The sequence below is a fragment of the Apostichopus japonicus genome, chromosome 6 (genome assembly GCF_037975245.1).
Source record: "Apostichopus japonicus isolate 1M-3 chromosome 6, ASM3797524v1, whole genome shotgun sequence".
Classification (NCBI taxonomy): domain Eukaryota; kingdom Metazoa; phylum Echinodermata; class Holothuroidea; order Aspidochirotida; family Stichopodidae; genus Apostichopus; species Apostichopus japonicus.
Genome location: NC_092566.1, coordinates 8,291,138 through 8,304,158, shown reverse-complemented (window position 1 = coordinate 8,304,158; position 13,021 = coordinate 8,291,138). Strand labels below are relative to the sequence as shown.

The window sequence follows — 13,021 nt, the reverse complement described above, 5'->3', positions numbered from 1 at the left end:
ATTTGGAAAGAACACAGATTTCATATTAAAAAACTAAAAATTTAGTCGGTGTATGGCTAAAGCTAAAGGAATAGCTTCGCTAGAGATTACTGCAGCATTGTTGTTGCATCAGGCTAGCTTGTCAGGTTGAACTTATCGACTTTAAATATTAAGTGTTTCATGCTCAGGCTAGCACGTCAGGTTGAACTTATCGACTTTAAGTATTAAGTGTTTCATGCTTCCTTGTCATATTTGATGACGTCAAAATGAAGTTGGCTGTGATTGGCTATTCAATATACACAATAGTACGAACCTACCTGCATAAAAAAAACTCGCGGCCGGGAATCGAACCCGGAGCTTCCCGATTGCTAAGCCTCATTGCTTCAAATACCACCGCCTTTATCCACTCGGTCACAGCACCATCAAACGATACGATATGAGGTAGCCCTTCAGGGAAAGTGAACATGGGCGCGAACGCGTTTCATTTTATATCCGCTCACAGCACTGATCTTAAGCGATGCTCGCACACTGAATCCATTCAGATAGTGTTGTAACAACGTACATCGAATACATGTTAAAAGGCTTCATGGTCCTTACCGCGTCTCTCGATGTGAATTGGAGAGGGGGGGGGGGTAGTAAGGGGCTGGATGGTGGCAAACCGAATGAAGGTGGTAGAACCACTGCTATACAGTTAGTGTACGATGCTCTGTATTAACATCCCTACCCTCACTTCCCCTCAGCTATACCCTCCCACATCTCCGCTATATATCGCATCAATACTACACGTATTTCATACTTTTAATCAACAAAAATAAAAGAGAGTATGGACAATTTCTTTTGTTCTGACATCTGTTATTTCCAATCATATTATACAAAAGTATAACATTTAACTTTTGTTCAAAGAATCACATAGTAACCTTGTCAGCAACATTGACCAAATCTTGACGGTACATCAAGTCAACTCATATCAAGTTCTTAATTATTGATATAAGAGGACTAATACTCACTCCGCCCATTTTACCAGCTGTAGTGTATTAGTCTGGGGATAATTAGAATCCCCCAAATTTACTGGTTTGGTTCATACTTGCTTGTCTCCATAAGAGCGACGATACTTCTCTGTAGTTTAGGTAGATAAGGTTAGTACAGATCAAGAATGGAGGCAGGTAGGAGAGCAGCAAAGTAAAATGATGATAAGTTTCGAGTTTCTCACATAGTGATACTAAAATGCAGTTATACTGTTGGCTTGCTTTGTGCTATACTTAATGCAATAAACAAGATATTACATACATCAACATAAACTCAAACTTGGCGTATTCCGTCTTAGCTGCTTTAAAGGAAATCTTAGTAACTAACAACTTGGATATTCATTTTAAAAACGTCTGTACATTTCTGCCGACACCAGTTGGACATAACCTCTCAACCTGAAATATTAATATTTGCTTTTAACTTCTAATATCTGCATAGAAATTTCCAAAGTTTTTACAAAAGTACTTCTTTTAATAATCTGGGTAGAATGTCTTCTTTATATACATGACAAAAAAGTATTCCTAAGTGTATTAGAGATACAGATGAAACAAATAACCAAATGCTTTAAAAGTCTGGCAATGTCACAAGAAGAATAGGTTGATTGAACAACCTCAAATATTTAAATTTTAAGCTTCCCAGTAGGGATGGCAGGTATTTGCTAGATAGCCACAAATTGTCATGAATTGTGCAAGTCCTATGTTTTATCTAAAAAAACAGTCGTTCTTTACTGCAAATGCTCTCTAACTCAAGAGAGAGACTGGTGTGTCTTATTAGCTTCTCACAGTTTCTAGGAGGGGGCTGAGGGAAATTGATTTTCAATCACAAGTGAAGTAACTTTTTGGAAGCTTATCCCACAATGGATAATCCCCTACCCCCCCCCATTCCAGAAATGTAAAATTTAAATTCTCAATTATAAAAGAAGCATGTTTTTACTTGTATTCAGTAATATGATGAAATTCCCTAAAATGTTCTATTGGTGAGAGCTGAGGAAACCTGGATTGTGAAAGCTCATTGAGGGAACATGAAACACATCTCTTGCATCTCTTCCCATATTACGTCACGAATTTAAACATCACTGTGTAAACCCATTGCACTATGGTTGTCATTATCTTGCTTCCATTTAAAAAACTACCTGCTACTTTGCATTCCCAGAGAACAACTCCCAGAAAGAGGAAATTTTTTTTGCCCATGAAAAAGTCACAAAACTAGCTATATCAAAATAAATTATATCGAACATGTAGATTCAAACGAGCACACAGATCTCTCAAGTATTTTAAGCCTAGCACTGAAACAAATAAAGGGATCTTTATACATTCTTGTGTTTCTCTCTTTGCTGTTGTTTCGCTTTCGAAGCAACGAATGACAAAAGAGAAATTCCCCGGACAACATTAGGACGGCTGTCTACGTACAACATAGCTATGCAGGACGTTAATCACTAGTGGAACAACACACAGACAAAGCAGACAAAAAAGAAGAAAAAAACATACAAGCAAACAAAATTAGTAGAAATAAACAAAACAAAACAAAACGGTAAACCAAAGCCTAGATTCAGAAAGTAACAACCTTCCATGAAAATTTCCATCTTTCTTATCAGATTTACTTTTGGTTTTTTTCATTCGGTCTTGTACGAGTAATTCTCCCTTCTACCAATAATCCTCCCAGGATATTTGATAAACTAGAGAGCTGTAGTCGACCGCATGCTTTGTTCCCAAATCTGACCAGCTGTATTAATATGATACTTCAGATCTTGATTTCGGATATACATGTTTTCCTTCACCTTCAAGTTTACTGCTCAATAGAGAATACAAATTGACTGTTTTTGTAAAATAAGTTAGGTTATGATGTCATATGTTGCCTATTAGTTATTTTGGGGGAAAACAATCTAATGGCAAGTATTGTTTTCTTAGTACTTCAGTCATTCAAGTTCCTTTTTTTGTTTACAATTCTTTATAGTAATAATAATAATTATTAAGTAATTTTATTTAATTACACTTAATTATTATAAGATTTCACCGTCTGTTTATACCACCTTTTTCCCTTTTTTTGTTGGTCTTTTCCCTCCTTTTTTCGATTTTTTTCCCCATTATACTAGCCGAATGATCTTCACCTGATGACCTGACCAGTCCTTGATGATACTTGGGACTTTTCTTGATTATATGTTAGTTGTAACTTATTCCTTTTACCCTTACCAAATTATTCGCTCATTCTTAGCTCGATTGCTCTAGCAAACCGGTCTTTCTGCTACCAGCCATTCGCTGCTCTCAGACCACACCGTCGTGAAAGCTGATGGATCTACCTTGACACGGTCCTTTTCTTTCTGACAAGATTCATCCTTATTTTCTTCAACCAACCATTTATTGCTATCCTCCCCTTGCTCCATCTCGTCTCCTTTCTTTAGCAACCACATCCCGACGTCCTCCGAATCGTCTTGACTTTTCTTCAACCAATCGGATGTGGTAAAGGTACTGTGGTATTTGTAGAGTGCATCCAGTGGACAGGACCAGCTCTCCTCAGAGGGGCCCTTTTTAAGTCCACCATCCTCATCCCATAAAGGCATGGAGGTATCTTCGTCAAGGCACTTGATATCCTCCTGCTGCTTCTCTGGAGATTTCGGATCACATAGCCACTTCAAATTTGCCTCTTTTCCACTCTCTGATTGGCTAACATTCTCATCACCGACCAACCAATCAGAAACCACTAATTCCTTTTCAAACACATCAAAACTACATTTGCTGCTACTTTCACCAGAGACAAGTAACCAGGAACCGTTCTTCTCCTCTGACCTCTGCATCATCCCTCCGGCGCAGTTTTCATCGCAGACACATTCGCTGAAGCTCCCGCAGATCTCGTTGGCCCTGCAGACCTTCTCGATAGGTGGCAGCATCTCTTCAGATTTCTGATCTGACTGGACCAACCAGGATGACATATCTGACTCTGTTGCTGTTGTTGTTGCCAAGGACTGATGGTTCTGCATGCAGATTAAACTGGCTAGATTCTCAATATCCATATCCTGTAATATATATAAACAAAATGATCAATAATGAAATGAAAAATATCATGTTTTACAAAATCAACTTTTTAATATTTGAAACATTTTATATATGACATTTATTTAAATATTTATGATATTAAATAATAACTGCACTCAGGGAACAATTTCTCTGGTATTGCACACCAAAACGCTACCAACATTTGCAAAAAGTCGACAACATGGCAAGGATGTTTAACATTTTTTGCAAAGAACATTGTTATTCCTTATTCATATCTCATGTACTTCAGTACTATGAAAATGTGGCTAACACAGTTCCCTGATATTAATGAGAATCTCTCTTAATTGATAGATATACCACAAATGGACACAGAGCTTTAAAACCTTACAACACACTGTTTTAGTATTTCCTGGAAAAAAAATTTGAATTTCTTATTAGCATTGCCGTTTCTAATTTTGGGAAGTCTTTGTACTCACAAGTTTCCACAGTGAGATAAACTGAGGAAGACATTTCTTACTGGAAATGGTAATTCCAACTAATGTTTCTCTTTATTTCACTTTAAGAGTCCCTGTGATATGCTTATTAATAGATATTTATATATACTTATATGCTTATTAATAGATATATATATTTATAGGCTTATTAATAGATATATATACTTATAGGCTTATTAATAGATATAAATATATATATATATATATACTTATACGCTTAGAAATATATGTCTGTGGGAGTCTTGTCAAATCATAACAAAAGTTGTGCAGATGAGGTGTAACTCTGCCACAAATAACACGATTTCAGACCAATCAGAGCAAAAGAGGATCCTGCTTTACGTCTGTCTCAAGGTAGGCCACCGATCTGTTCATCGCAGAGATGAAATTTGGTTCCCTTAAATGTGCTATTGAGTGGTTAACTTTACTTCTTCCTAATTAATGAGATTATAAAGGGGGAGAAGTTGAATAAGAGTGGCTATATTACACCACCGATGCCCAATTATATAATAAACCGTATGAACATCCTCACCAATGGTTTATCGCCAGACTTGACACAGGCACACCCAGACAGTACCTCTTGCTCTTTATTCGGAGACGGTACCAACAGCCATTCTTGGTAATCCTCACAGAATCGACTAAGCATGCAAAAAGTGATATAAATATGCCAAAGTAAAACAAAATGTCAACATTTATCACTTTATGCAGATACAGGGGTTCCCCTGAGATTTCTTGTATCACTGGCGGTAACGGAAAATTTTGTTAAACATCCTTATGTTAATCATCCTAACAATAAATTAGACAAAAACTGCTGAGAAAAACTTAGTTGTTGCTACAATGTAGTGTTCGCAGCCAATTTTGTCAGATGAGGGCATGTGTTAAAAAAGTTGGATTGCAATCATTGCATTTTTTACTCCTTCTCTCAAACAGTAAGGTGACGACATTGGATATATTTTTGGGAGGCAGTCACATGAAAGAGAGAGGCGGCCACCACACAAAAAGAATGCCAGAGGACAACCTGAGATATGTACGATAGAATAATCTCCTATAAATAACATTATAAATATCACAATGGTTGCACATTTTCAAGGTTTCTGTTTAACAGCACGGCCATCTAAAAATCTCAAATATTATAGTGGAACTTATTGTGCTGCTTTTTTTCTTTTCAGAACTTGACTTGATATCCAATGTCCAGCAAATTTAAAAACACTTTGCTTATAAAGATAATCCAAATAAACGATAAAACATTGCATTAGATTTGTAGGATAAAAGATGTTGTGTGTCTTGGATTGATTAGTTTACAAATAACTTTTCAATTATTTTCCAAGTTTTTTCAATCATATGTTAATACTAAATGGCCTGGTCAAAATGGCAAAACTATAACGAACCAACCGAAACAACAATTTCAAATCAAGTTTGACACCAACCGAATCTAAACGAAATATGGTTCATCATAAGGCCAGTCAAGCTAACAAAGAGGTATGATTTAACATTCTCCCTCTTTGTGTTAACAGGACTGCTGACATATGTGACAGGGATTAATTCAGCGTACAAATTTTGTGTAGCAGTTTATAAGGCCTTTGTCTTTCTCTTATAAAATGCTATGGCTCCCGTGTATTAAAACTGCTATACAATTTCGCACTTGTATAGCAATCTGCCAGTTTTGCATAGCAGTTTGCGATGCGGTACTGGATAAATTATTCACCATGTTTTCGTAAAATAGAAATGGAAAATGTTGCCGGAGATTCAGGTGAATACGCCGTGTCTAGCTTAGATTGACCACTCATATTCTACTCACTTCAAAGGTAGCTGGTCTTCCACCTCTGACGTTGTACCAACAGATTCATTTTCACGCAGCCACAGCTCATGAGGTGACTGCAAGATGGAGTCCATCTGTTCCAAGAGTTTATCAGATGAAACAGCTGCATTCTTCCCTTCGGTCTCATTGTTAAAAGGAGCCTCAGTTACATCCATGCTGTTGTCTGTTTTGTCATTTCCTGAAAAAGGAATTCACATATTATTTACTTGAATTCTTTCTAAGTCGAAAAATTTACAAGTCCGATGTACTTCTGGCCAGAGCAGTTTGCATAAAATACAAATATCTTGAAGGTAGAAACCTTTGTTTGATGAAACCCACAAAACTGGGTTTGCACTGTTTGAAACGGCTTAAGGCTTCTTTAAATGCAATTCATTACTTTGTGTGTGTGGGTGTGCGTCGGTGTGTGTGTGGGTGTGACATGAACACGAAACCAAACCCATTTACTCTACAGAAGAGGGTGTTGTGGATTAAGTAAGTCTAAAACAACTGTTACTCAGATTTGACTATCTTTGAGTACCTTGCATGTAACAAATAAACAAACAAATCAAGGACTGGCTTGAGCATTAACCTTGCAAGGACAAACTAACCTTCACTGGTATTACCTTTGACAAGCCAATCTGGTAAGCTCATGTTTGTACCGAAAGGACTAAAGGAGCAACTACTGCTGTGCCAAGATACTTCAGTCGTCTTCATATCCTGCAACCAGTACGACATTGGCTGAGCTTCAGAAAATATGGCAAAGAGCTGCAGATGATGAAATAGAGAAATAAACCATCAAGCCAAAAAGCTTACCGATTCCTTGTCCCATTAGATAATTGGAAGATTTACTGTAAAATATATAAACAAGGTTCTTGCACTTAATAAGGTTCCATAAAGATGATCACTTACTCATGATAGCTGTATGCAATGACTTAAGGTACATCTCTCACACCTTAGATCTTTCTTCTTGGGAAATCTGAAATCAACACAGCCTTGAGTAACTGAAGACTGTACTCACAAATAAGGTTATCTGTTTTATCTCTTGGTAAGATGTGAAGGATTTCTTCACAATAATCTAATTACTGAAATACTCTTAAGAATGCCCTACACACACAAAGGAAGTAAGGCAACATTAACTTCCTACACACACAGAAGAAGTGAGGCTAAATTACCAACCTCCTTTTGGTCCTTCAATTCTAAAGCCTGGAACTCAAGCTGCAGTGCTGATGTAGAGTGGACGGTACTGTCATGGGATTGGTCAAGGCGAGGGCGCTTAATTGAAGACACAGAGCCAAAACTGTGGATCTTCCTCCGTAGGTTGTCGCCGTGGAACTGAATGCTTATAGTTGGGTCCTCCATGGGTGCCTGGTCTAAATGCTTGAGTCTGGAAATGTTGGTAATGTGAAAAGAACATCGGACATTGAGTTAATTGTTAAACAAACCCAAAGATGCACGTAGCAACTCAGTATCTTCACTAACTTACAATTTACATACTAGGCATAAATGTACCATATATACTTTAAAAACAATACATCATTCTGTGCTATATTGCAACTAGATCATTTCATAAACATAAATTAGTTACAAACTCGAAGGTTATATACATGTCCAAAGACAATGAAAGCCTTGGTTAGAAACAGCAGAACAATTACCATTTAAGTAACTTTCAGTTGAGAAGTGTGTACACAACCTCCAACAATACATGACACAGGGAATGTATAGGCCCGTAGGTCGCAGCAGACTAGATGGGTGTACCATGTTAACCTTGACACAACGTCCAAGTAGAGGAGTACAATACTGACATATTATGGAGACGAGTAAATGAGAGGCAATGTATTACACATGGCTTGAACAACATGCCACCCTTTCTTTTCAGTTTTTTTTTTTCCTCTTCTTTGTCTTTTTTTGCCTTTTTTTATGTAAGAGTTTAACTGACCATATCCTTTGGCAAGCTTGTTTTTTCTATCAAAGGTTACAAAAAGAGGGGAAAAAATTGTCTGATTTTACAAAACCTAATCCTTTGTTCTTTCTTTATTTCAGTGTATGGTGTCTGTTGTCAATCACTATATCCCTATCTTAAAACAAAGGCAATTTTCACTTTTTTGTACCACTATGTAAAATGGTATAAAAGCGACATGCTCAAATAAGATCACTATAAATTTAAAAAGAATGTTGTTTACAACTTTAACAGAAATATAAGATACTAGGATCCCTTATATTCCTGAATGTTATAAAGATAAAGGTCTTTTTTAACATTTATTTTCAAGAGTTACATTTCCTCGTCTGGACATTACCGATTTAGAGTTTCTTTGAGGTCGGTCATAAGCAGTGGCTGGTCCGGGTATCTCTGCAACAGGGTTAATTTTTCTTCCAGTATACCAAGTCCTTGAGTGACGGTTGACAGCTCTGCCTCTAACTGTTCCTCCTTCACTTCTCTCAGGGCATCTACCTTACTGAGTAGCCAGACTTCTCTGTCTCTCAAAGCCTCCAGCTGTCGTGATATGGCTGAGTAGATCTCCTCCTTAGTCTAAAAACAAACAAAGAAAATCACACATCTTTGACTCAGTATCTTACTCTTAATGAAGCTTTTGGCATCTTGTTGCCAATTTGTCAACAAAATTATCCAAATATTACACAGGTTGCAATTGATCCTAACTCAGGACACCTTCCTAAAGCAGCATTTTTTAACAAAATGAATGTTGCCTGCCAAGTAATTGAACTCATCAATGCCTGAACTCTGAAAGTCTGAAAACAAAAGGTATTTTGACCACACACATGTTGTATTTGTATGAATATCATTGTAGAGCAACAGGAAATTTCCAAATGTTTGCCAAAATCAATCAAACCCATCTTTGAAATGTATCCACAGTATATAATGTATACCCACTATCTACTCTATACATGTAGTAGTTATTAATTAAGGAATGTGGTAAACACACCTCAGCCATCTTTTGTCCTCCCAGTAAAGACAAGATGCTGTACTTCAATATAAAGTGAGAAAACCTAAAGTAGGATGGCCATGGTTGCTTTCCTCCATAGAAGATGCAAACAAATTCATAACTAGCTACTCAAGGCTAATTGGTTCATTAAAACCATGGATGCTGCCTACATGCTTATTAATCTCAACTCTACAAGCTGAAATCTACATACCATGTAATGAAGTTCAACAACGGTATCTTGTTCACAAAGTTTTCAGACTTTGTCTTTTGTTGACCCCAAGTGACCATTGAACTTCACAGAAAGCAACTGGCTTCTTGTACTCAATAAGACGGATCCATATCCCAAGTATGAAGTAAATCTACCATTAACTTTTTTGAGTTTCCATGTTTACAAATGTCACATACATACACACGCACATGCACGGACACACACCATCACCATCGCATAAATTCCTTTTGATTCCAGCAAGTAATGAAAACAAAAGTTCTCTATTTCCCACTAAGTGGTAGTTTTACTGAGGTTGCATACTAGAGCAATTAATAACACATGAAGGATATAGAGAGACATGTCTACAACACTGTGTTGCAAAGTGAATATGTTTACCTGAGAGTAATTTTGTTGTAATTGTGACCTTGCTTGCATTATCCTCTCAGAGAAAGATTGAAGAGAGGAGATGACATCGACAGCCTGCACTATGACATCTTGGGGGTTGTTTTGTTGAGCCATCTGGAAACCAGTTCTCTTCCTTTATGGAATAACAAGAAAGAAAGCAATTTTCAAGATACAGTACAGAATATGTAGATGTGTAGACACAATAGTTGAGGCAATATGAATGCATAATTTACATTATGGAATTTGGATTCCAAATTTAAGAAATGGATATTTTGTCATGTATGGGAAAAATTTAAAGTATATTTCAATATTTGAGTAACCACTTTAATATCTGTATTTCCAGCCAACTGCATTGGATAAACACCTCAACAAAAAAATTGATGCATCTAACATGTAAAATACTCAGTGGAAGGAAATTATTTTTGTTCTTTCTGGTGAGCAAAAAAACCTTAGGCCTACTATAGTTTTATATCATTTGCAACACAAGGTACCAATCCTATAGGATGGATGGTAAGCCTAGTCTATATGGTAGCTACAATAGTGAGACAAAACTGTAGCATGGACACTTCGAAGTTCGGACATCTAAGCCTTAAAACACCCCAAAACTATATCTTCTGGTCTAAATCACCGGAAAATATACTTGATATGGTGGGAGAATTGTGTTATATTACGATACACGGCTAAACTTTCTTTCCTGCAAACTGTTTCACGTTGTATTCCAAGAAGATTCTTCATGATTGTGGAACTGGTATTTCTTTTCTAGAGTATAGCGAAGTTCGGACACCCAACCCACAGTGTGGGGCTGGTGATAAAATTAGTGGCGCAGTTGCTCTTCAGTAATTATAACATACTTCATAGATCTCCGTCATTTTATTGACAAATATGTAAGTACTTACTTGCACACGGGTCATTTTGGAGAGAAAATAACTGTAGGTTTGTAGTTTTTCGTGAAATTGTGTATTTCTTAAGGGTGTCCGAACTTCGCAGTGTTCCGAACTTCGCAATACTGACTATACTTGTAAAGGACATCTGTTTAAGCAATCTCCCTGCTATTTCGCTCTGTGGTTTAGTTTTGGTATACTTTTTGGTGCTCCTGTTAAGTGTTACTGTTACTAGGCCTAGGCTATTATGGAATAAAGAAACTGAAATATGATCACCGAGTTCTTTTCATTAGACATTAGTGACATTTCTTGTAGTTGTACTTGTAAGTTGTACTTTGGGTACAATTATAGAATACAGGGCCATTCATTAACTCTTCCCAGCATCCGGATGCGCGGATGCGCGGTGTGTCTGTACATGTCCGTACACGTATGACGCCCTCTAAAATTCTATCACGTATTTCATTTTGACTCCGCATCCGCGCATCCGCGCATCCACCCCGGGAGTACTAGGAATGGACTTAAATAATTTTCGAAAGTTTCCCCATATACCATCATGTATTTCATTTTGACTCCCTCTAATTTCCATCACGTATTTCATTTTGACTCCGCATCCGCGCATCCGCGCATCCACCCCGGGAGTACTAGGAATGGACTTAAATAATTTTCGAAAGTTTCCCCATATACCATCATGTATTTCATTTTGACTCCCTCTAATTTCCATCACGTATTTCATTTTGACTCCGCATCCGCGCATCCGCGCATCCACCCCGGGAGTACTAGGAATGGACTTATATAATTTTCGAAAAAGTTTCGACATATACCATCACGTATTTCCAATACTGAAAGTCCCGTATGTACGAAGATATTCCACATCAATAGTGTGTCGTTCTTAAAAGGCATCCGTACATGTGTGACGCCCTCTAAAATTCCACCACAGAAGTACTAGCAAAGGACTTAGGAAATTTTTGACTCCGCATCCACGCATCCGCGCATCCACTCAAAAAGAAAGAACTGGGACTTTGACATATTTTACTCACATACGTACTGGGGTGAGACTGAGCATCCGCGCATCCGGATGCTCAGATAGTATCATCGAGTGGCCCTGTATTCTATAATTACTCCACACTTTGTAGGTCCTAGTTTTTCAAGTGTGCAAAAAAAAGAAAGATAGAACCAAAAAATGACTGAACAAAAGTAACAACCACCCAAAAGGCTACATATTTATTTGGCACAAGGCCAAGGCCGGAAAAAAAGTACTGGTTGCCGGTTGCTATTTCACTCCAGCATAGTCTTCCTTTAGTTACATTAGGACGAGTAGGACTAGGACTTAGGCCTAACTTTAGTCTAGAGTTAGACTTAGTTTTACATATTATGATATCTTGCATAACCATATGTTCAATCACACCGCATTAGTCCATGAAATTACAAACAACGTCTAGCGTTAAGTGAATACTCGCTAAATTTGAATAACGTGAATATTTACCCGTAAAAAAACTGTGATTCCACCCGTCAGTAGGGAGCGCAGCCTGACTGTCAACACTGTGTAGCCAAAGTCTTCCTAGCATAGGCCGCTTACATTTGCCTCTTATGTGTAGCAAGAATATATCATATAGCTAGCCTAACACAGCACAATTGTGCCTCGTATCCGTCACGTAGGCCGGATGTTAACTTTGACCCCTAGCAACAATCGTCCCAAATCATACAACCAATTAAAATGCCAGACAAGAACCAAAATAAAGCCACCTACTATATAAGAGCAAATAGGATTGGTTCAATATTTAGTAGCGATCACGCAACGTGAATTGATGTCACGTTGGTTAGCTGAAGGTTTTTGTATTTTATCTTTTCTTCGGTAAACGTGAACAGCCTAGGTAGAGTTGGTGTTATATATCGGATTTTAAAGGCCAAAATCCTTTGCCTCCCCCCCCCTTCTTATTTTACTTGGCTGCTTGCAAACGTTTCATGGTCGAAAAAAAATAATTTGTGAACCTAATTTTGTTCAATGCCCAACATCATGACCGCGGCTCTTAGAGGAGCCTCTGAGTCTGTCAATGAATACCAGACTCCTTTGCGGGGATTTAAAGGGTGTGAAGACTCGCGCAAAAAGAAACGTCTAATGCCGGTAATCTGACCTTGTTTCGAATGCGGTGTGACAGAAGTGTTACACACCACCATCGATCCCAGAAAATACACACACAGCTTGCTATCGTCGGTAATTAGACACTAGTGTACAGTCAGTACATGTAGCTGCGGTCAATACCCACAGCACAGTGTATACACGATACAGCGATGGACATCTCAGGT

The 13,021-nt window shown here is 37.7% G+C and overlaps 1 protein-coding gene across 2 annotated transcripts; it reads right to left on the bottom strand.

Annotated features, from left to right (window-relative positions):
• Positions 1 to 810: 810 nt before the first annotated feature.
• On the bottom strand, positions 811 to 12,356 carry LOC139968870 (nuclear receptor coactivator 4-like). Of its 2 annotated transcripts, none has more exons than XM_071973462.1 (8): positions 12,201 to 12,356; positions 9,828 to 9,969; positions 8,579 to 8,811; positions 7,461 to 7,668; positions 6,893 to 7,049; positions 6,285 to 6,483; positions 5,019 to 5,124; positions 811 to 4,015 (listed from the first exon to the last, which is right to left on the bottom strand). In XM_071973462.1, the coding sequence occupies exons 2-8, from the start codon at positions 9,948 to 9,950 to the stop codon at positions 3,227 to 3,229; spliced, it is 1,815 nt and encodes a 604-aa protein (XP_071829563.1). In that variant the 5' UTR covers positions 9,951 to 9,969; positions 12,201 to 12,356; the 3' UTR covers positions 811 to 3,226. The 2 variants fall into 2 exon arrangements, with proteins under 2 accessions (XP_071829563.1, XP_071829564.1); XM_071973463.1 differs by having other exon boundaries at positions 6,908 to 7,049.
• Positions 12,357 to 13,021: the final 665 nt, after the last annotated feature.